General features: G+C 46.9%; 1 protein-coding gene across 1 annotated transcript; it reads right to left on the reverse strand.

The window, feature by feature from the left end:
- Positions 1–6,747: 6,747 nt before the first annotated feature.
- AP3M2 (adaptor related protein complex 3 subunit mu 2) lies at positions 6,748–24,761 on the reverse strand. The gene is made up of 9 exons (XM_074940290.1): positions 24,637–24,761; positions 21,284–21,632; positions 16,086–16,257; positions 15,438–15,575; positions 15,041–15,126; positions 13,988–14,121; positions 9,622–9,829; positions 7,978–8,122; positions 6,748–7,479 (listed from the first exon to the last, which is right to left on the reverse strand). Exons 2-9 carry the CDS (start codon positions 21,554–21,556, stop codon positions 7,379–7,381), a joined length of 1,257 nt encoding a protein of 418 aa, XP_074796391.1. The 5' UTR covers positions 21,557–21,632; positions 24,637–24,761; the 3' UTR covers positions 6,748–7,378.
- Positions 24,762–25,149: the final 388 nt, after the last annotated feature.

Below are 25,149 nucleotides of genomic sequence, written 5' to 3' on the forward strand. Positions count from 1 at the left end.
CATTTGCTTTCCTTCTGACAGACAGCTGAACACTTAGACAAGAAAAAGGTCAAATAGGTAATGATGGAGCTGTCAGCAGAAAAAAAAACTGTAAGCCTTTTGTACATCACCCTTGATGCCTGGAATAGCCTCCCTGCCCTATATACTCAGGAATGTCACTGAAGACCCTCCGAAAAATTCACACTCTTTTTACCCCTCCCCTTTCACTCCCAAATGTCACCCTGACAGTTAAGCCATTACACCAAAGAAACCTGTAATCTAAACCATCCACAATGCATTATGTCACACTTACCTCTTGCACATACATAATTTTTCTACAGCTTTTCTTATCATACCACTCAGTTCTGCCACGCTTACTCACACTGATTAAAGAAAAGGAGGACTTGTGGCACCTTAGAGACCAACACATTTATTTGAGCATAAGCTTTCGTGAGCTACAGCTCACTTCATCGGATGCAACTGTAGCTCATGAAAGCTTATGCTCAAATAAATGTGTTAGTCTCTAAGGTGCCACAAGTACTCCTTTTCTTTTTGAGGATACAGACCAACACGGCTGCTACTCTGAAACCTGTCACATTGATTAGTATCACACTCCTCAAGCAATCCCACAGAAATCAATGGGATTGCTCTCAGAGTAAAACAGTACTCAGCATGAGCAAGGCTGGCAGGGTCAAACTCTTGGCTCATAAGCCCTTTTCTTATCACTGTCAAGAGCTATATACACGTATGGCATTTACCACTCACTAGTATTGTGTCCTGCTACTCCGTACTCACTGGTGTGGCAAGCCCTCTACAGTAATGTCTGGGTGTTTCTAGTCATGTTTCACCAGGATGTGCTCTCAGTCCCACTGACTGCAGGATGCATAGGGAGGAGAGATAGGATGCAGCATACAGTGGCCTTTGTTGTACCTGTGCTTAATGCCAGAACTGTTAAGGGCAGCTCCTTTTCCAGAAACAGGGTTGTCTGACTTTTCCCTGGGTCAAGAAGTTCTCAATGAAATTTGCTGGAACAGTTTAGTCAGAGTTACTACTGAGAAGGTATAATAGCCCCCAACAGTCATTAAGCCTGTCCTGAACACATGTGCCTGAGTCAGAGATTTTGATTTTAGATCCTTATGCATCCAAATTCCTAAGATACACACAACTTTCCTCTCCTCACAGAGAGGCTTACTCTGGATAATCATGCAATATTACTATTTGAAAAATAATAGTTTCAGGGCAAACAAAGGGAGGAATTTGGCTGCATCCCACTGGGGCTGCCCGGGCATGTTCAAACAGGAATCATTTTAAATTTAATTAACCAGAGCAGTTTGGCCTCCTGGTTTGAAAATGCAAAGTTAAAAGACAGCAGCCTCTCTCAGACTGGGTTACGGAAACCACAGACTATAGAGACAATGCCTCAGTGCAGAGGTCACTGACTCAGCAGCAGAGCAGGCTTGAGCACCAGGGTTGTTTGCAAAGTCCTGGTCAGGTTCCAGTGCATTTTTAGCAAGGTTCACAGCCTACAGTGATGAGAATATGGAAGACTTTAGAGATTTAATCAAAACGAAACAGCAGAGTTCATCAAAGAGAGATACTTTAACAGACTTACTACAAAAAAAAAAAAAAAAAAAAAAAAAAAAAAGAGAAGCATCTTGTTCCCAAGAGGTTTAGCAGGGCTCTGGGGTGAAGTTTTCTTTCCTTGGATGCTGGGGTGCAAGTTTATAGATCTCTAACAAAATCTGCTAACAGTAAGGAAGACAAACATTCCTTCCCAGACACCAAACCTGAGTCTTGAAACACAGCAGAAGTAGCTTGTAAGAAGCCTGTTGTATTGGTCAGAAAGTATTTTTTAAACTAACATTTCCTTCAATTGTCATCTGATGTGATGGAGCACAGGCTGCCCCTGGACCGGATCTTTGGTTTATAGTACAGCCTACCATTTAAATGTTGAAGAGGTTGAGATAATTTCAAGGAACATCTCTTGACAGGAAACAACATAGGCTAAACCCTGATACCATATACCAAAACCACCGATAAGACTTACACGATTATTTATTTGCATTATAGCAATGCGTAGATGGCCCAAGATCAGGGTCTCATTGTGCTAAGCGCTGTACATTCACATGGAGACACTCCCTGCCAGAAGAGTTTATGACCCAAATAGATGAGAGACAAGGGTAGGAGAAAATATTATCCCTGTTTTACAGAAGTCTCAACTGAGACAGAGATATTAAGTGATTTGCTCAAGGCCACATAGGGAGTCTGTGACAGAGCTGGGGACTGATCTCAGCTCCCCCAGGACCCAATCCCCTGCCTTACCCACAAGGCCAGCTTTCCTGATTTAGTCAAGGTGAGTACATTAGAAAACATTTCTGTTGGTTAGTGATATATCACAGCTTTGAAAAAAAAAAAACTCTGGTGATCCACCACCATGCTCTTCCACCAAAGACAGAGGCCTAGAGAATGGATGGCATTCTGAGATTAGTGTGTTCAGACAGGCCCATCCCTTCCATTCTGGCCTTGGGTGAGGTGAATTCCCTGTAAAAAGCAACCCCCAACCTCCAAGCCTGCTGGGCCTCAGTTCTCTTAGCACGTGCAAGTCTATCAGCCTCCAGCAGATGTGAAAACATACTATACTATTCCAGTGCAAGACATGAGCAGTGTGTGTAGGACAGTAACTTTGGCCCCATGTTATATTCAGTAAAAAACAGTTCATTATTTGAGTTAGGACCCCTACTTGGCACAGGAAAGAAATACAACGGAACCCCAGAGATGCAAATCGCAGAAAGCAGGTGGAAGCCTCAGATAAAGGGTTTGGCATCATATGCATTTCCAACTCTATGTTTGACAAGTTACTCACTGGAGGATTATCCTGAGACAGCTCAGGGGCAGAGGCAATGATGCAAGTTTCACTAAGGATACTAATGAAGGACCTCAAGCCAGCTTTGGCAACCATCTCTATGCTGACAACGCACATTCATTCCTGGCCTGGAAAGATAATGGAGCGGCTGATATGAGACTCGATTAATACAGAATTAAAGGAGGGCAATATATAATTAATGCCAACCAACATGGGTTTATGGAAAATAGATCTTGTCAATCTAACTTGATATCTTTTTTGATAAGATTACAAATTTGGTTGATACAGGCAATACTGTTGATGTAATACATTTTTATTTCTGTAAGGTGTTGATTTGGTATTGCACGACATTTTATTAAAACTAGAATGATACAGAATTAACATGGCACACATTAAGTAGATTAAAAGCTTGTTGATAAGTCTCAAAATGTAATTGTAAAAAGGGAATCATCATCAAGCAGGTGTGGGATTCCACAGGGATTGACTCTTGGGCCTATGCTATTTAACATTTTTACCAATGACCTGGAAGAAAACATAAAATCATCACTGATAAAGTTTGCAAAGGAAACAGAAACTGGGGACATGGTAAATAACGAAGGGGAGAGGTCATTGTGACAGAGCGATCTGGATCATTTGGTAAGCTGGGAGCTTGCAAACAATGTGTGTTTTAATACAGCTAAATGTAAATGTATACATCTAGGAACAAAGAATGTAGGCCATACTTACAAGATGGCAGACTCTATCCTGGGAAATACTGACTTGAAAAGGATTTGCAGGTTGTGGTGGATAATCAGCTAAACAAAAGCTCCCAGGGCAACTGTGGTTAAAAGAGTTAGTATGATCCTTGATAAATACATAGGGGAATCTCCAGTAGGAGTAGAGAGGTTATTTTACTTCTGTGTTTGGTGTGACTACAGCTGTCAAATTCTTGTGTTCATAGTTGAAGGATGTTGATAAAATTGGAAAGGGTTCAGAGAAGACCCATGAAAATGATTAAATGATAAGAAAACATGCCTTATGTGATAGAATCAAGAAGCTCGAACTATTTAGTTCAACAAAGAGAAGATTAAGGGGCAACTTGATCACAGTTTATAAGTCCCTACATGAGGAACAAACATTTGATAATGGGCTCTTCAATCTAGCAGAAAAAGGTATAACACAATCCCATGGCTGGATTGTAGACAAATTCAGACTAGAAATAAGGCATACATTTTTAACAGTGATGGTAATTAACCCTTAGAACAATTCACCAAGGGTCATGGTGGATTCTTCATCACTGGCAACTTTTTTAACCAAAGATCTGCTCTAGGAATTATTTTTGGGAGGTTCTATCACTTATTACACAGGCAGTCAGACTAGATTATCACAGTGGTCCCTTCTGACTTTAACAAATCCTTCCATTCAATCCAGCATATCAGCCTGTTACATCTCTTGGATGGCTCGTGGTCAGTTTAATAAGGACAAGAGAGTGAACTCCTCATCTTTCTTCCAAAAATCCCTGCCTCCTCCACTATCTGTCACTCAGGCCTGTAGCCTGAGGAGAGAGGGGGAACCTTGACACCTTCCTTTCCCTCACTCGATTGTGTACAAATACTACCACTTATTCCTCCACAACAGCTCTAAGACTCAACTTCTAAATGTAGCACTCTCTTTCTGACCCTTCTCTTACCTTGCGTACCTCCTCTCCAGTCTCCTTGAAGCCCCTGGTGCCATCTTTAGTTGATTAAAAGACAACCTACCATTGGCAAGAGCATTTCCCTGACCAGTCACTGATCACATCGTATTCAACTTCATTTATCTCACCTTCAAGATCTTCCATTACTGTACCCTCTAGCACTTAACAGACCTTATTTCTCATTGCATCTCTCCCATGCCTCATTACTGATGCTAGCCTCAATGCCATTTGTTCTCCTTCTCCTTTCAGCTTTCTTACCGCTCTGCTATTGCCTCTGATGTATGGCTCACCCTTCACAAACAAGTCTACAAAGCCAAGACCCGTATCTCATTCAAACTCCTCAAGAACTTCCAGCCCCAATGCCTGCCAAAAGTTTGCCAGCTAGACATTTATTCTAATTAAAATACACCCCAAGTCCTTCTAAAGCCCCACCTTCCTTTCCTCCATCATGTCACTTCCTAGCCATCAGAGTAACCTCATTAATGTTTCCCACCCCTCTACTTGGTGCCTTGTTTGTCCCTACATTCTATATTAGCTTGTAAGCTCCTCATGCAGGTATTTATTTATTTAGATTAAGAACAACAAAAAAATGCCTATCCAAGGCTCTAGGCATCCTAAAAAATCATTTACCATACAATACAATGAAATCCCAACCGCATTAAAGTAATTATTTCAACGGGAACATAGCCAGACAAGAAACCTACAGAACTCCTTTCCATTCCTTCATCATTTTGGGAAGCACACTCAGCCCTCTCCAAAAAACATATTAAACATATATCTTTTGCAGCATACCTGGACAGTCCAGGCAGGCTGCAAAAGACCCATCTGATAGCGTTTTTGTAGCAAGGTCACCAAATTCAAGATATCTTAGACCAAGGAAGGTGAATAAGATCTGGAGCCGCCCAGAGAATAAGCTATCAGCCACATCCTGTCTTTTATAATGAGGTATCATGTCTTCTGTTTTGGGAGGTGCACAGCACATCTTTGGGTGACAATAAAAATAGTAATCCCAATAAATCAATTAATTTCAGCATGGTAACTAGCTGATTTGGGAATAATTCAGATTATTGATACAGTGATCATCTCACTGGGGTCCCCATCACCTAAGATCCAGTTAGCATGATCTAACTTCAACCATGCATACCTTCTGCATCCCTTTTGAACCCCAGACAGAACACTGAACACAGACAACAGGTAAAATTGACTTTTATTGATACCCTGGAAGAACTGTTACATTTGCACTGAGCATGCTCAGATCCTAGGCCACCCTGCAGTAGCATTCATATTAGCTGCACAGGAATCTAATTCCAAAATGAGGTAACAATCACCCATTACAAACATACATCACACACAGATCAGAGCAGAATGCATGTTATCCCACAGTGGGTGTCACTCCTCTTGGTCACATACACACAGGTTATGTGTGCTTGACTGCACAGCCAAGGAAGCTTTCCGGGTTATGTAGTCATATGCCCAGTAGACCACAGGTAAGTTCTGTTACCCCAGAAGAGCACATATGGCATTCAGTGGCCGAAGAGCACATCCTGGGCAACATGGAGCAATATGCACACTGTCCATGTATACATTACTCTGTGCAGTGAGATGCAGCACAGGCTGGAATGGGAACAAATGCGGCATAGTCTCTCGTAGGACAGATGACCCCAGAGGAATGACAAAAGAGTCTAAAGTCTACCGGCACAGTAGCAAAACAAGGCAGGGAGTGGAATCAAGTATTACAGCCAGGAACAGCATAAACATACTAGGACATGGGACCTTAAACAAACACGTCAGTGAGCAACAGAACCACCATAGCCATTGTTACAGATAAGGAGAGAGGCATCACTCTCCCCTACACTTTGCCAGGACAGAGCCTATCCTCTTCATTTAGCAGCCATTAGGGTTGCCATCAGACGTCACTTCACACAGATGCTTAAATAATTATATATACAACTGTCCCACTTCCCCCAACAAGGGAACCAAGAGAACACTCACCCGCCCCCCAAAATACTGAATAGAGAAGAGAAGCAGGGTCTCACGACAGTAAGCATGTTCAGATACCCCCATCCTTCAGACATCACAAGGTAATCCCTGCTCCAGTCAGCTCTTGGCAGGGCATAAGGCTAGGTTTAGTTGGGAATTTCCAGTCTCTCCTCAGAGGCTCAAGTTATGTAATAATCAAGAGAGCTCTGTGTAGCAAGAGATAACCAGATTCACTCTTCCAACTTCCTCCCTACTCCCCTTGTGAACCTTCTGAACAGGCTCCTGCTCCCTCCTTCCCACTTCTGGAAAGGAGATGCCTCCATCTCCCTTTGCCTCTCCAAAGAAATATTCCAACTGACCCCTTCTCACATGACTAATCCTATCTCTCCTTCCAGTTCTAACAAGAATCGCCAGTTAGGGAGAGGAGCAAATTCTAAACCATTAAACTTTGAGTCCAGCTTCTTTAACTGAACCTTGTTCGATCTGCATAGAAATGCTAGCCAACCTAGCAATGCATGGTACGGGGCTCACAAGGGGAGTAGGCCTCCAGAGTGTCCTTTGCCAAGCAGGTTAAAGGTAGAAAGAACTGAGTTGACATATCGGAACCCATATCCCCGAGGAACTGGAACATTTCTCACATTTTCCTTTGCCGCCACTTGAGAACTTAAGACTCAGCTAAAGTTGAGATGGTTTCAGGTCAGTCCTGTTCTTCCCTGTATATGCCATTCCCAATCCACCTGGGTACTGGCATCCCTGGAGGAACTAGAAAAAAACAAGGGGGCAGCCCCACGGGGGTTGATAGCGGGCAGAGGCTGGATCCAACAACTGGGTACATAGGAAATGAGAAAATGCTTGTGTTTCTTGCCTCACTCTTGGGCTCTCTAAGTTCGGACTTGGAACTTGCCAGCCTTGGTCATGTATTTTATGCCCTTGAACGGTTTGTACTTCTCCCCATACATGTCCAGGCGATTTACCTTCAGCCCTAAAACAAATGAAAAGACAGTGAAACTTTGGGGGTTGGAGGAGAGCTGCAATACTGCCACAGATGGAGGGGAGAGGCCTTGAGAGAGCACAAAAGCTAGAAACAATGTGCAGGCAATACTGGAAAGCAGAAGGAAGGCAAAGGGACATAGGCTGCTGGTCACCACCTGCCTCAACTTTGTTAACAGCATTGTTCATACACACTGTACATGTCCCTAAAATGCTTTACAGAACTCTAGAGGGGGAGAGTAATTAAGGGGGGCACAGATAAGGGAAACACAGATGGGCTGTTCCACACAGCAATCAGGAGAGACTGTATGAACAATCCCCTAAGCATACACCAGTGTGTAGTCCAACTACAGAGACTATTTTAGATGAAGAACCTAGTTATGCCACTCACATGGCCCCATATGCATCCAGAAGCACATTCTGCATGTCAGACATATGTTCACCCAGTGCATGAAGTAGAATAGGACTGTCCAGGCTGACAGCCACTTACCAGAGATAGCCAGCTGCTGAATTTTAAACTGAAGGTTGATGGTGGGATTCTCATCAGGTTTGGATGTGCCAGCTTGAAGGCTCATAGTTCCCTTCAGACTCGGCAGCTTCTGGGGGTTTATTTTCCCTACATCCCATGAGAGCAACTTCAAAGGACAGAAACAAGGTATTAAGATAGATGGATGAAATGATGATACCTTGTAAAGCAGTGGCTCAACCTTTCCAGACTATTGTACCCCTTTCGGGAGTCTGATTTGTCTTGCATACCCCCAAATTTCATCTCACTTAAAAACTACTTGCTTACAAAATCAGACATAAAAATACAAAAGTGTCACAGCACACTATTACTGAAAAATTGCTTTCTTTCTCATTTTTACCATATAATTATGAATCAATTGGAATATAAATATTGTACTTACATTTCAGTGTATGGTATATAGAGCAATACGAACAAGTCATTATCCCTATGAAATTCTAGTTTGTACTGACTTTGCTAGTGCTTTCTAATGTAGCCTGTAGATGAGCTGACGTACCCCCGAAGACCTCTGTGTACCCCCAGGGTACATGTACCACTGCTTGAGACCCACTCGTGTAAAGGACCATCCCATTGATGGTTTTAAGCAAAGATGCTTTCAGCCCATCCCAGTATTTGGTTCTTCGCATTCAAGCCATGAAGAGGATTTAATGCTGCATAGTGAAACTGTGGTCTGATTAAAGGAGCGTGCCCCCCAGTGGTCAGGATTGGCAGTGCCAGTGAGACTCCACCTCACTTTTACCCAGTTGGGGCATCAAATGTTCCCTGTAAAGGAATCTGGGCAAAGGGACCCAAAAAAACCCAAACTAATAAAAATAAGTATATCCCCTTTGATAAGACCTTATGGCAAGGAAATTTTGTAATCACAGTTCAAGAGGCACATTCCTTTACACAGACCCATAGTCTGACCATGTAGCAATAAATCCTTCTTGTGGAGCATTACAATCCTTGTGGCACCTTAGAGACTAACCAATTTATTTGAGCATAAGCTTTCGTGAGCTACAGCTCACTTCATCAGATGCATCTTATGCTCATATAAATTGGTTAGTCTCTAAGGTGCCACAAGTACTCCTTTTCTTTTTGCGAATACACACTAACACTGCTGTTACTTTGAAACCCGTCATTACAATCCTTGTAACTTCTGTTCCCATCACCATGCAGGAGTGAGTGACCAAAAATCAGGTGTTTTACTGCAGGAGATAATCCCCATCTCCACTTCCATGGTATTGCCCATCCCAATTCAGAGGGGGTTGGCTATTTGCTCAGGGCCCTGAGCTGATCAGTCTGCATCACAATGGGCAGAAGCGACTAGTTTTGGCACCCTAGATAAGGATTCCTCTCAGTACAGGGCAGGGGGCTCTCTCCAGGTAGGGAAGGCTCTGCTAGGAGTGATGCTCAGCGCCAAACAAGTGGAGACATTTCTTGAGACAAGGAGCTCCCCTCCAGATCTTAGGCCAAAACCCAGAGAAAGCAGTTTACGCAGTTTGGCCACTGTCGGAAGACAGGATACCGGGCTAGATGGACTTTTCGTCTTATGTTATGTTCTTACCAAGAGAGTGACCCTTGTACATCAGGCTATAAGAAAAGTCCCACTGCATCCTTTTTTCTCACCTTTGTAACTGGATCAAAGGTGTGCATTCCTTGTGAGGGGGTGAGGCTCATGTTCAAGACCCCTTTTGGCATCTGGCTGGTGACCATCACCCCCTCTACAGTCTTTCCCATAGTCTGCTTGGGTCCCACTGTGATCTCAAAGCGTCCCAATGAGCTGCTGTCACGGAAACTGATGTTGTGTTTAACATAGACAGGAATTGCCACCAAGCTGAAACAAAGGACAAGTTACTGCTATTGTAGCCTACCCCTCACCACGTTCTATTCCACCACCACCACCCAGGCCCTGCACAGCCCACACTACAAGACATTCCTTCTGCATAAGGAGGAAGAAAATGAGCGTGGTATGGTAGCTAAAGCCCAGACCAGGAAGTCAGGATACCATCTCAGCTCTGTTAACCATACCCTTTGGTAGGTCACAATCTTTCTGTACCTCAGTTTCCCACTTCCTCACATTGCAGGTGTGTCAAGCATTAATTATTGTTTGGAACATGCTTTGGGGGTTGAGTGAAGGATGCTGGATTTTCTTGCAAAATGGAACCATGTCGGCAAGTTGCTCTAAGCAAAGGCAGCAGCACTGCCTTGGACTGTGTAAGCGTGGGCACCAATGATACTGCCAAGAATGACCTTGAGCGGATCACTGCAGACTACGTGGCTCTGGGAAGAAGGATAAAGGAGTTTGAGGCGCAAGTGGTGTTCTCGTTCATCCTCCCCGTGGAAGGAAAAGGCCAGGGTAGAGACCGTCGAATCGTGGAAGTCAACGAATGGCTACGCAGGTGGTGTCGGAGAGAAGGCTTTGGATTCTTTGACCATGGGATGGTGTTCCAAGAAGGAGGAGGACTGCTAGGCAGAGACGGGCTCCACCTAACGAAGAGAGGGAAGAGCATCTTCACAAGCAGGCTGGCTAACCTAGTGAGGAGGGCTTTAAAATGGGTTCACCGGGGGAAGGAGACCAAAGCCCTGAGGTAAGTGGGATACCGGGAGGAAGCACGAGCAGGAGCGTGTGAGAGGGGAGGGCTCCTGCCTCATACTGAGAAAGAGGGGCGATCAGCGGGTTATCTCAAGTGCCTATACACAAATTCACAAAGCCTGGGAAACAAGCAGGGAGAACTGGAAGTCCTGGCAAAGTCAAGGAATTAGGATGTGATTGGAATAACAGAGACTTGGTGGGATAACTCACATGACCGGAGTACTGTCATGGATGGATATAAGCTGTTCAGGAAGGACAGGCAGGGCAGAAAAGGTGGGGGAGTTGCACTGTATGTAAGAGAGCAGTATGACTGCTCAGAGCTCCGGTATGAAACTGCAGAAAAACCTGAGTGTCTCTGGATTAAGTTTAGAAGGGTGAGCAACAAGGGTGATGTCGTGGTGGGAGTCTGCTATAGACCAGCGGACCAGGGGGATGAGGTGGATGAGGCTTTCTTCCAGCAACTCGCAGAAGCTACTAGATCACACGCCCTGGTTCTCAAGGGTGACTTCAATCACCCTGATATCTGTTGGGAGAGCAATACAGCGGTGCACAGACAATCCAAGAAGTTTTTGGAAAGGGTAGGGGACAATTTCCTGGTGCAAGTGCTGGAGGAACCAACTAGGGGCAGAGCTCTTCTTGACCTGCTGCTCACAAACGGGGAAGAATTAGTAGGGGAAGCAAAAGTGGATGGGAACTGGGAGGCAGTGACCATGAGATGGTCGAGTTCAGGATCCTGACACAAGGAGGAAAGGAAAGCAGCAGAATACGGACCCTGGACTTCAGAAAAGCAGCCTTTGACTCCCTCAGGGAACTGATGGGCAGGATCCCCTGGGAGAATAACATGAGGGGGAAAGGAGTCCAGGAGAGCTGGCTGTATTTTCAAGAATCCTTATTGAGGTTACAGGGACAAACCATCCCGATGTGTAGAAAGAATAGTAAATATGGCAGGCGACCAGCTTGGCTTAACAGTGAAATCCTTGCTGATCTTAAACACAAAAAAGAAGCTTACAAGAAGTGGAAGATTGGACAAATGACCAGGGAGGAGTATAAAAATATTGCTCGGGCATGCAGGAGTGAAATTAGGAAGGCCAAATCACATCTGGAGTTGCAGCTAACAAGAGATGTTAAGAGTAACAAGAAGGGTTTCTTCAGGTATGTTAGCAACAAGAAGAAAGTCAAGGAAAGTGTGGGCCCCTTACTGAATGAGGGTGGCAACCTAGTGAGAGGGGATGTGGAAAAAGCTAATGTACTCAATGCTTTTTTTGCCTCTGTCTTCACGAACGAGGTCAGCTCCCAGACTACTGCACTGGGCAGCACAGCATGGGGAGGAGGTGACCAGCCCTCTGTGGAGAAAGAAGCGGTTCGGGACTATTTAGAAAAGCTGGACGAGCTTAAGTCCATGGGGCCGGATGCGCTGCATTCGAGAGTGCCGAAGGAGTTGGCGGATGTGATTGCAGAGCCATTGGCCATTATCTTTGAAAACTCATGGCGATCCGGGGAAGTCCCGGATGACTGGAAAAAGGCTAATGTAGTGCCCATCTTTAAAAAAGGGAAGGAGGAGGATCCTGGGAACTACAGGCCAGGCAGCCTCACCTCAGTCCTTGGAAAAATCATGGAGCAGGTCCTCAAGGAATTAATTCTGAAGCACTTAGAGAAGAGGAAAGTGATCAGGAACAGTCAGCATGGATTCACCAAGGGCAAGTCATGCCTGACTAATCTAATTGCCTTCTATGACGAGATAACTGGCTCTGTGGATGAGGGGAAAGCGGTGGACATGTTGTTCCTTGACTAGCAAAGCTTTTGACGCTGTCTCCCACAGTATTCTTGTCAGCAAGTTAAAGAAGTATGGGCTGGATGAATGGACTATAAGGTGGGTAGAAAGTTGGCTAGATTGTCGGGCTCAACGGGTAGTGATCAATGGCTCCATATCTAGTTGGCAGCCAGTATCTAGCGGAGTGCCCCAAGGGTCGGTCCTGGGGCCGGTTTTGTTCAATATCTTCATAAATGATCTGGAGGATGGTGTGGATTGCACCCTCAGCAAGTTTGCAGATGACACTAAACTGGGAGGAGAGGTAGATACGCTGGAGGGTAGGGATAGGATACAGAGGGCCCTAGACAAATTGGAGGATTGGGCCAAAAGAAATCTGATGAAGTTCAACAAGGACAAGTGCAGAGTCCTGCACTTAGGACGGAAGAATCCAATGCACCGCTACAGACTAGGGACCGAATGGCTAGGCAGCAGTTCTGCAGAGAAGGACCTAGGGGTGACAGTGGACGAGAAGCTGGATATGAGTCAACAGTGTACTCTTGTTGCCAAGAAGGCCAATGGCATTTTGGGATGTATACATTGGGGCATTGCCAGCAGATCGAGGGACCTGATCGCTCCCCTCTATTCGACATTGGTGAGGCCTCATCTGGAGTACGGTGTCCAGTTTTGGACCCCACACTACAAGAAGGATGTGGAAAAATTGGAGAGAGTCCAGCGAAGGGCAACAAAAATGATTAGGGGTCTGGAACACATGACTTATGAGGAGAGGCTGAGGGAACTGGGATTGTTTAGTCTACGGAAGAGGAGAATGAGGGGGGATTTGATAGCTGCTTTTAACTACCTGAAAGGGGGTTCCAAAGAGGATGGATCTAGACTATTCTCAGTGATAGCAGATGACAGGACAAGGAGTAATGGTCTCAAGTTGCAGTGGGGGAGATTTAGGTTGGATATTAGGAAAAACTTTTTCACTAGGAGGGTGGTGAAACACTGGAATGCGTTACCTAGGGAGGTGGTGGAATCTCCTTCCTTAGACGTTTTTAAGGTCAGGCTTGACAAAGCCCTAGCTGGGATGATTTAATTGGGGATTGGTCCTGCTTTGAGCAGGGGGTTGGACTAGATGACCTCCTGAGGTCCCTTCCAACCCTGATATTCTATGATTCTATGTGTTTGCAGCCTGAAACCATCATTTCTGCTCTTTTTTATACTGTGCAGATTTCAAGGTGCACTTTGCTCAACCAAGTCTAATAAATGGCTTCAGTGTCTACAATATAAACTACTAATTCCATTAAAACAGACACCAACATCATTGCATTATGCAATTATTTTACTTTATTTTAAGGAGCCTTGTTAGTGTAATGAACTAAAATAGACAGCAGACACTACGGGCTACTTTGTCCCAACTGTAGATTACACACCCGCCACTGGGATGTGAACAGAGTTGGCTTGCAGAACTGAACTGAAATTGCAAGGTTATTGCCTCAAAGAGTACAGAGTTTAAATTTTAAAAATAGCACTAGTTTTCCCAGTTTCTCACTCAGCAAAGGAAGCAAGTGATCCTTTTCTAGAGCAATGAGCAGGAAGGGACAAAAGTCTAGATTTTGAAAACCCTCAGTTCTAAATTCCCTACTTACTTCTGAGCGCTGACATGATAGGAGAGCAATCGGAAATTTCCATCTGGTGGGATGAAAGAGAGGATCCGCTCTGATTCCCAGCGCTTGAAACGCACACATGGATGGAAGCTGACATCATCCAGTAACCGGGGATTCTGAAATAAGACTGAGTCAAGAAGTCCAAGAAACCAACAAAATTTGTGAAAGGGAATCTGTTCGTGCTCTTTCCTCTAGCTCCTTTCCAGTGTCCCACCTCAAGCACCTGCCATGTGGCACACAACACAGTCTCCCATCAGACATGCCAAACCCATGAAAAAAACACAGAAATTGGACGTGGTTTTGGCTTAATTGGCTTGTGAGTTGCTTGTTGGCTAGTTTTTGATGTGTTGTTTTTTTTTTTTTGATCGGCTCCCGGCAACCAGGGGCAAGACGGGGAGAGAGTCAGGGGTGCACAGCGGGCCCACCATAGTCAGAGACTGCATGCCGGGGGGGATCTAGTCACATAGAGTGTTGGGGTTCTTAGGGCTTGTTTTGGCCTTGTTTTGAAATGGGATTAGCTTGATTTTTGGCTTATTGTGAAAGTCGGGGTGCTTATTTACTGCATGAAAGTTGGCAACTGTGTCTCCCACTCTGTTCTGTAGCTGTGTTAAGCTGTTTAATATTTGTGTAATAGGCTTCTTATACACTAGGATAGAATTACCACGATAGGTACTCCTATCTACTTAGTGATGTCAAACAACTATCCTGATGTGAACTCATTACAGATGAGCCCTGGGAGAAAGCTGCCTTAGGCAGTGCTACATCTTGGAGGTTAGTGAGTCCACACACTGCTGTAGGCTACTTCTAACAACCACCACCCCCACACTCAAAACTGTAGATGTTTATAGAGATTTTTCATTATATGCATTCCTTCTTCCCTTCTCTACTTGGAATACCTGGAATCTGTCATAGCTACACCTGCACCCTAGCAGCTGGTGGCACCTAGGATCCCAGTGAAGGTTATTTGATTAAAGAATACTGCACTTCTTCTATACAGTATCAAGAGGACCTATCACCCCTTTTCTTGAACTTTACCATGAAAGAGAGGGTGAGGTCTGGCATCCCAGTCAATTTAACACAAGCATCAATCACGCCTTGGATTTCAGCTGTAATTGTGGAACCTATAACAGGAAGTAAAACAAAACAGGTTATGGAAGGCAACTGTGGACCTGATTGAAATTCATCCTGGACAAGTGGGGAAGACTGCAACACAGCCTATTCAAACCCTATTCAGGTCTTACAGCTTGAATCCACTGACACTTTACAGAAATGTAAGACTAAACAGCACATCTGAGCTGTCAAAAGGTCAGAATGAGAACAGTTTCCAAGAGCTTCCAACACTCCTCCCTCCTCTAAGAAAAATATACATCCTCTCCCTCTAGGCACTCCCAGAGAAGGATATCTCAGCCTTAACTGGAAGGAATGCTCATACCTGATTTGTCAATGATTGCATCTATCTCCTCAATCACATCAAAATATGCCTCATTATTGGTGTATTTCACACCGGTCCGTCGCCATGGCACCACTGATAGCTGTCCAGTAGGGAGCTGGTCACCTACATTGGTGCTTCCTGGAAGAGTTAAGGAGATCAGGATGAACACAAGCAGCTAGCAAAGCCCCAGAAAAAGCCCCTGACCTCACCCATATAGAACATTGATTTGTTCCTGAAATCCTCCCTCTCATTATAGAAGAGCACAGTCACTCCAGTAAAGTCACTCTTCAATGACTCATAGTATGAATTCACCAAGCATTACCTCTCCTGCCACCCCTCCCACTAACCCCTCATTTGAAAGGAGGAGGAACAGTCCACTTAGGAAACCAACCTTGGCCATAAAGTCATTTCATGGATCCAACTGGAGTGCTGGACAATCCATTGTGGGCAAATGACTTTTTAGGTAAAAGGAGATCCTATGTCTAATGTTAGAAACTGGACTGCCCCAATGCCAATATGGGCTCCCTTACAGCAACAGCTACGCTAGAGGTTAGGAGGATTTGGTCAGACTATCAACTCCTCCTCCTCCTTCAGTAGAAGGATCATCACAATGACTCAACCCCTTACCCACGCCTCACTCCCCTGTACCTGTAATGGTATTGACAACAGTTCGCAAAATGGTGGGGGGTTTTATCAGCTCCTTCAGGATATTGGACTCAGTAGCCAATGGGAATCCATTGTCCAGCATCTCCTCTAGCACCTCATAAACCACCACAACATTGTCCTTGATCACTACCTCCGAGCAGACACCAAAATAATCCTGTGTGAAACAGACACAATTACCCAGCTTCCCCACTAAGCATATTCACAAGAACAGCTGTGAATTTTAATGGTGCTAAAAGCGAGAGACCAATGGGTCTGATAATTAGAGCCAAGTATTAGAGCTTGTCGTCACTTGAAATGCTACAGCAGCACAGCTGCGCCACTGCAGTTGTGCCACTTTACTCTTCAGTATAGACACTACTTACACCAACAGGAGGGGTTCCCCCATCACTGTACGTAATCCACCTTCCCCAGAGGCAGCAGCTAGGTCGATGGAAGAATTATTTTGTTGACCCAGCACTGTCTACACCGGGAGTCAAGTCAGATTAACTACGGCACTCAGGAGTGTGGATTTTTCACACACTTAAGCGACATAGCTAGGTTGACCTAACTTTTTAGTGCAGACTAGGTCTTAGATATGCTGCTTTTCTCAAACATCCTAATCTTCACCTGCAGGACTCTGCAGTCCCACTGCTTGTGGGGAATAATCCCCTCTTGATGCACAGCTATTCCACTTGGTTTTGTTACTCACATTGCAAAACACATACAGTATTATTATACTGGTGTAAGTCACTTCAGTTTTTAAAGAAAGTTGTAAGTTATTTATACAACGTCTCTAGTATGGGGGAAGGCTAGGGGAGAGCTGGAAAACTACAGCAAGCTGATTTTGATGCTGTTTGTCTCTACCTGGTCATGTTTTACAGGGAAACGCATTCACCAACTGACATTTCTAAAGTGCCTCCCTCCCACATTGCTCTCAGTCTTTTCACCCCAATGCCCTTTCCGATTCTTATATACTGCCAACAAAGCCCAAGGTAACTTGAATGGTCTGCTAACATTAGGTCCCGAGAGCAGAAGTCTGGTATTCCACAATCTGTTGAAAAGCCTGAGAAGCAGTTCTCTCCTTTTGTAGGGCAGAAACTCAGCGCACAATCTTGAGAAGTGGGTAAAAGGAGAAACCTGTAGCATGAATAATAGAAGATCCCCAGCCCAGCATCTGCTTCAGTCTCTCGGACTCTCAGTGACAGTTGGTACAGCTTGGCTATGCTTCCTTCACTGTTTCTCACTTCCCACCCACACACGTATTTAACAGTATTACAATTTCTAGTCAGAGCATAACAAATCAGGCTGTAAGCCTATCAAACCTTACCAGTTTAGCAAGTGGGATGGGAGATCTCCAACAAGGAAGTAGTGTTGGTGATTTAGCAGTTCCCTTTGATTCAGCACTAAATCAATGCCACAGCTTGATGCTCGGGGCTGTGTGTGACTTAAGAAGTCATCTTTCAGTAGAACCAAGCTCCTGACCATGCATGCTTATTAGAAATCCAGTGCATTTTACATAAAAGCAAGAGTGTTACTAAGCTATTTTGCCCAAATTCTGATGTGTGTAACTGCATCCTGCCTACCTAATTCTACCCCACCCACAAATATCAACTGAAGAGATGATTCTTCTTTTCCTATCCTCAACTGTCGCATAGTACCTGTGTGGTGTTAAGCAGCTAACATGTGCCATCCAAGAGATGGTTGCATATCAGTAGGGGTTAAGCCATTATACATGCTCATGCATATTTATTTTATCTATACACTGGCAATACTTTAAACACAAAAGGATGATGCAAATGACAAGTATTATCATCTGTGAAGTTTGTGAAGCACTCTGGGATCCTTTGTAATGAAAGGTACTACAAAATGTGAAAATATTGTAACAATATATTTGCCCTGGTGGTGTGTGTGTCTATCCAGGGCTCTTATACAGATAATATGCAGTGAAGTGCATCTGCACCTCTTTCTTGTTCTTTTCTCATTCTCCAGATTCTAAGTTTTCACTTAAAAAAAAAAAAAAAAAAAAGTCAGTGTCCAGCTACTATGGTTGTTGAGACAGTCTTGAAAATGCAACCTGAGCAACTAGTGCAATAGCCCTGAACATGCTTACACAATCTGTGTCAGCCAGCCTCCCAGCCCAGGTTGTCAGACAGGGGCTTGCACTACTGTGCTAAAAACAGATGTTGTAGACATTGTAGCTCAGGCTGGAGCTTGGGCTCTGAAGCTTAGGGAGGGTAGTGGTCTTCACAGCCCAGCCTCAATGTGCTGTCAACACAGCTATTTTTAGTAGGTAGTACAAGTCCAGTGCAAGTCTCTCAACCTGGGCTGGACGGTGCTGCTGCAGGCTGCGTAGACTGAGGTACCCTTGAGATGTGTGAACTGCCTCATTCATCTGAATAGGCAATAGCTCAGACAGCCAATGAGAACTTTGATACTTGAAATATTAACTATTTCACTGCTCATCAAAGCCCGTAAGGAAGAAATGGGGGGGGGGGGGGAGAATCATAGCATGACCATCTGAATAATGTACTGAGAGTGACTGCTCATTTTGGCACTGCTGTGAGCAAGCTTGAACAATACTGCCACTTCTCTCCAGCCCCCACAACCAAGAAGGAGCCAAGTCCAAAGAAGAGAGCTCCCTAGCAGAGCCTCCAGAAGACAGCCAAGCCCAAGCAGCCTCCTGGGGCACATGAGCCTCATGAATGGGAAGCCAAACATGAAGAACCTAGCAGAACCCATGGGTGCATTCTCTGTCTGAGGGGGAGCCAAGCACAAGCCCAACAAGCATGAGCAATCATATTCTGAATAACCTGCACAATCTACTGTAAATAGCAACTCATAGACTCCAAGGTCAGAAGGGACGGCCATGATCAAGTAGTCTGACCTCCTGCACAACACAGGCCATAGAACTTCCCCAAAATAATTCCCATAGCAGATCTTTTAGATAAACATCTAATCTTGATTTAAAAATGGTCAGTGAGGGAGAATCCACCACTATCCTTGGTAAATTGTTCCAATGGTGAATTACGCTGTTAAAAATGTACACCTTATTTCCAGTCTGAATTTGTCTAGCTTCAATTTCCAGCCATTGGATTATATTGTACCTTTCTCCGATAGACTGAAGAGCCTATTATCTAATATTTGTTCCCCCGGAAAATACTTATAAACTGTAATCAAGTCATCCGTAATTTTTTCTTTGTTAACCTAAGTAGACTGAGCTCTCTGAGTCTATCATTATTATAAGTAGGGTGACCATATAACAACTGTGAAAAAACGGGATGGGGTGAGGGGTAATAGGCACCTATATAAGAAAAAGTCCCAAAAAATGGGACTGTCCCTATAAAAAAGGGACATCTGGTCACCCTAATTATAAGACATATTTTCTTATCTTTTAATCTTTCTCGTGGCTCTTCTCCAAGCCCTCTCCAATTTATCAACATCTCCTCTGGGAAAGGCTTGGAAGAGTACCATCAAGTTTCATGCTCCACCTACCAGTCTGATCCCTGAATCTACCTAATTTCTATTCCCATTCCTCACCCACACCTCCCAAGTCTGAATTCACGTGTCTGACTATAGTGCTCAGAAGCAAAACATACATGATAAAGAAGTCTGACTAAAGGCTCCTATTTTCTCTCTGCTGCTGTAACTCTGGTCATGGGACACCTCAAATCCTGACCACAGGATTCAGAGCTTTGCAGGCAGAACATGATGTCTGCCTTCCTTCCCCAGATTGCCTGAGGATCCCACTACTACTGTACTCTGAATATTAACAACTCTCTGGGGCAACTCTAACATGACTAATCTTTCTGTGAAACAAGATTTGTACTTTAAATTCAGTACAGGAAACTCAGAGAAACCAAATCCAAAGATAACACTCAATTATCTGAAAGAAATACAGTTAGTCATCCAAATTCCTTCTGAGGGAGAAAAGTCCAATTAGAACAAAATTAGATTCAAAAAAATCCCACAGGAAGCAGCTCCACTTTGGGATAAATGTATGGTACTGGTTACAGCCCATACAATGCCATAACCCTTGCAAATATAAGTTGATCCTGATGTCTTGTTTTTCTAGTTATGAGTGCAACTGCATCTTGACTGGGAATCACCTCGCTGCTGATCCAGTCCTGGTCTTCTCATGAGCAGAGTGACAATTATGGGACACAGACAAAAGAGGAAGCAAATTACTGGTAACTTAACAGAGTTCCTTTTTTTCTCCCTTTTGCTTTTTAAAAAAAAATTAAATATAACCATAATATCACAATCTTTCAGAACTTTTGTATGTTTCAGTCCTCCATACTCATTACTTCACTGCCACTATAATCGATAAAATAGAATGTCCTGGTGAAAAAGAAAAAATATTTAGTTACAAAGAAACTGACAAAGTCAGCTCCTTTAGGATCCAAGGAGGATTTAAGTCCTAGATCTGCAAAGGTGAAAGGCTACTGAGTTAACTCTCAGCACTATCTAATACCCTTTCCCACCCTGCAGAAGACCCTGCAAACCCCAGAGTTGTTAATTATCATGTTAGGGTTATTTTGGAAATTTGTTTTATATGATCTTAAATGTCTATTTGTTTGCAGGTACAATTCAAGTTGTTCACTTTGATTTACTGTATTAAGCAGGAAATGGCTGAGGACTGACTAAGTGAAGCATCATCCATGCTCTGCTGTGAATCTCCAAAGTTGATATCAGCTAGTGTGTTTGAGCTAACAGTCCCTAGTTCTACATGTCAGGTGACAGGATGTTCTCAGAGGCAGGCTTTGGACTTGAAAGAGATCAAGCTTGTTGATTTTTAGGCCATTGTGTGAAACCCATCTCTTCTTACAGACTTTTGACTTGGCAAGCGCATGAAGTGGGGTGCAACTGCACTGAAAGAGCTTTGCCTTTGTCTAAGTTCTTGCTGAAAAAAAAAGATCTGTTGTGTTAAATTGTGTACATGAATTCAAGGAATTGTAGTTGAGCACATTAAACAACTAAATGCTAGAGACCTAATTTATAAATCCACTTTTGTTGGTCTACACCAGCCAAGCACAGCATGCCATGCAGAGAAAGGGCACTGCTGCGAAAAAGCTCATTATGGCAGTTCCTGCTGAAAACCAGAGTATTGCTGTAGGACCATCTTTGCTATTATTATAAGAGGGTGTATGCACCAATGATAGATAAATACGAAACATAATGACAAAATATCCTGCTTTTCTCACCTGGAAAGTGTCCACAACCCGATGTAAGAATTCAATGACAAATAGGGGCGGCACTTCTGTCTGAATCACTGCCACGAAAAAAATCTTATGACGATAAACATTCAGGAGGTAGTGATGAGGTGTGGGGATCACAGGAGGTACATTTTCTGCCTCTGTAGCCCTCTCCTGTGCTTCAAAAAAGTAGTCACAAACAGAGCGGCTGACAACACTTTTCCAGTGCTTCTCCAGAAAAATATCCCCTGAGGAGTTAATCAGGAAGAGGCTGTGAATCATGGTTGAACCAAAGGAAGTCCAAGTGCTGGAAACACTTTGCCTACCCAATAGGACCCCGTTCTGCAGTAGTTTGATCCTAGAAAACAAAATGGCCCCTTCAAGAGTTGATCTTTGACGCTATTTAATTTTACAGAAAGTAACAACATGCACACACTTGAATTTTGTAATTAGACTGTGTGGAGGGAACATAGTCTTGTGTCTAAAGGAGTCAAGAGACCTCGATTCTGCTCCTGAGACCGTCTCTACACTGCAAACATTTTGCCAAGGTAACTATACCAGCAGACCCCCTAACGTAGATGCTACATATGCCACCAGGAATTTTTCTGTCAGCATAACCCAACACCTCTTTGAGTGATGACAGGCTTCAGAGTAGCAGCCGTGTTAGTCTGTATCCGCAAAAAGAAAAGGAGTACTTGTGGCACCTTAGAGACTAACCAATTTATTTGAGCATAAGCTTTCGTGACCTACAGCTCACTTCATCGGATGCATTCAGTGGAAAATACAGTGGGGAGTTTTATATACACAGAGAACATGAAACAATGGGTGTTACCATGCACACTGTAACGAGAGTGATCAAGTAAGGTGAGCTATTACCAGCAGGAGAGCGGCGGGGGGGGGGGGGGGGAAGAGAACCTTTTGTAGTGATAATCAAGGTAGGCCATTTCCAGCCGTTGACAAGAACATGTGGGGGGGGGGGGGAGGAATAAACATGGGGAAATAGTTTTACTTTGCATAATGACCCATCCACTCCCAGTCTCTATTCAAGCCTAAGTTAATTGTATGCAGTTTGCAAATTAATTCCAATTCAGCAGTCTCTCATTGGAGTCTGTTTTTGAAGTTTTTTTGTTGAAGACTTGCCACTTTTAGGTCTGTAATCGAGTGACCAAAGAGATTGAAGTGTTCTCCGACTGATTTTTGAATTTGTTAGTCTCTAAGGTGCCATAAGTACCCCTTTTCTTTGAGTGATGTTAACTATGCTGACAGGAGCACTCTTCTATTGGTATACACTGTATCTGCATAGATACTGGAGTTTTGCCAGCACAGCTAAGTGGGCTGTGTGCATTTTTTTTACATCCCTAACCAACAAAACTTCATACCAGAGAATTGGCTTAATTGTGCCACTGACTTGTTGGGTGATACTGTGAAAGCCACTTTCCCTCTATACCTCAGTTTCCCCCAGCTTTAGGACAGAGAGAATGACATCACCCCGACATTGTAAAACATGTTGTGGCCCTGGATGGAGAGATTCTGTACAAGCCTGTGCATTCCCCGTGTAGCCTCCTCCCGTTTGGTCAACGCCAAGTCACAGGGGGTGGCTGTCTGGGGCCATGTTTTTTTGTTTTTTTTTTTAAAAACCATAATTTCCTCCAGGAGCTCCCTCCCGCCCTGTGTGGTACCATCACTCACTGCAGCTAAGCTACAGGTAGACCTCAGTGGGGGCCACATGGCTAGGAGGGGCTGCAGGTCTGTGGCGTGACTGCTGTGATGGCTGTGCCCTCGGGGTGGGGCTGTGGCGTGGCCGCTGTGACAGCCGGGGGGGGGGCTGTGCCCTCGGGGGGGGGGAGCTGTGCTGTGGCCGCTGTGACAGCCGGGGGGGGGGCTGTGCCCTCGGGGGGGGGGGAGCTGTGCCGTGGCCACTCTGACAGCCGAGGGGGGGGCTGTGCCCTCGGGGGGGGGGGGGCTGTGGCGTGGCCGCTCTGACAGCCGGGGGGGGCTGTGCCCTCGGGGGGGGGGCTGTGGCGTGGCCGCTCTGACAGCCGGGGGGGGCTGTGCCCTCGGGGGGGGGGGGCTGTGGCGTGGCCGCTCTGACAGCCGGGGGGGGGCTGTGCCGTGGCCGCTCTGACAGCCGGGGGGGGGCTGTGCCCTCGGGGGGGGGGGCTGTGGCGTGGCCGCTGTGACAGCCGGGGGGGGGGGGGCTGTGCCCTGGGGGCGGGGCTGTGGCATGGCCGCTGTGACAGCCGGGGGGGGGGGCTGTGCCCTGGGGGCGGGGCTGTGGCATGGCCGCTGTGACAGCCGGGGGGGGGGGCTGTGCCCTCGGGGGGGGGCTGTGGCGTGGCCGCTCTGACAGCCGGGGGGGGGGCTGTGCCCTCGGGGGGGGGGGCTGTGGCGTGGCCGCTCTGACAGCCGGGGGGGGGGGCTGTGCCCTCGGGGGGGGGGCTGTGGCGTGGCCGCTGTGACAGCCGGGGGGGGGGCTGTGCCCTCGGGGGGGGGGCTGTGGCGTGGCCGCTCTGACAGCCGGGGGGGGGCTGTGCCCTCGGGGGGGGGGGGGCTGTGGCGTGGCCGCTCTGACAGCCGGGGGGGGCTGTGCCCTCGGGGGCGGGGCTGTGGCGTGGCCGCTCTGACAGCCGGGGGGGGGCTGTGCCCTCGGGGGCGGGGCTGTGGCGTGGCCGCTCTGACAGCCGGGGGGGGGCTGTGCCCTGGGGGCGGGGCTGTGGCATGGCCGCTGTGACAGCCGGGGGGGGGGGCTGTGCCCTCGGGGGGGGCTGTGGCGTGGCCGCTCTGACAGCCGGGGGGGGGGCTGTGCCCTCGGGGGGGGGGGGCTGTGGCGTGGCCGCTCTGACAGCCGGGGGGGGGGCTGTGCCCTCGGGGGGGGGGCTGTGGCGTGGCCGCTGTGACAGCCGGGGGGGGGGGCTGTGCCCTCGGGGGGGGGGCTGTGGCGTGGCCGCTCTGACAGCCGGGGGGGGGGCTGTGCCCTCGGGGGGGGGGCTGTGGCGTGGCCGCTCTGACAGCCGGGGGGGGGGGCTGTGCCCTCGGGGGGGGGGCTGTGGCGTGGCCGCTCTGACAGCCGGGGGGGGGCTGTGCCCTCGGGGGGGGGGGCTGTGGCGTGGCCGCTCTGACAGCCGGGGGGGGCTGTGCCCTCGGGGGCGGGGCTGTGGCGTGGCCGCTCTGACAGCCGGGGGGGGGCTGTGCCCTCGGGGGCGGGGCTGTGGCGTGGCCGCTCTGACAGCCGGGGGGGCTGTGCCCTCGGGGGGGGGCTGTGGCGTGGCCGCTGTGACAGTCGGGGGGGGGAACCCCCTGCAGCCTCCGGGACTCGGCGGGGGAGGGCGCTAGGGACCAGGAGGCCGCAGGGCGCCACTCACCTCCCAGGCCCGTCCGGCTCCCACCACGTCCGAACGCTCCCCTCGCCTTGGCGGCGACAGTCCCCTCGGCAGCCCAGCCAACCCCAGCCCCGGAGAATGGCCGCGGCAACCCTCGGCCACCCGCGACGCGCCCGGGTCGGTGACGCCCCGAGGACTCTGATTGGGTGACTTGTGCCCCAATTTACGACTGATAGGTTGCGAAAGGGCAAATTGCTTACGACAAGAACGACGTTAGTGCACTGGCCTCTGATTGGTGTATCCCCACGGCAGTGAGCTATGATTGGCGCACACTCTAGGACGGCCCCAGCAACGCCCCGCCCCCGGCTCAAAGTGGCGGGAGTCCGCCAGGCAGACAGAGGGCCCGCGCGAGAGTGAGCGCCCGCGTGCTCTGGGTCCTGCTGCACAAAGAGAGCGTTTCCCCCGGACCTCCGCTCTCCCAGTCCGCCCCCTCCCGGTCCTGGGCGTGATGCGGGAGCCAGCTGCGCTCACGCGGTCTTCCTTGCCGTTCTGCAC

Source organism: Natator depressus, chromosome 26 (assembly GCF_965152275.1).
Source record: "Natator depressus isolate rNatDep1 chromosome 26, rNatDep2.hap1, whole genome shotgun sequence".
NCBI classification, from domain to species: Eukaryota; Metazoa; Chordata; order Testudines; family Cheloniidae; genus Natator; species Natator depressus.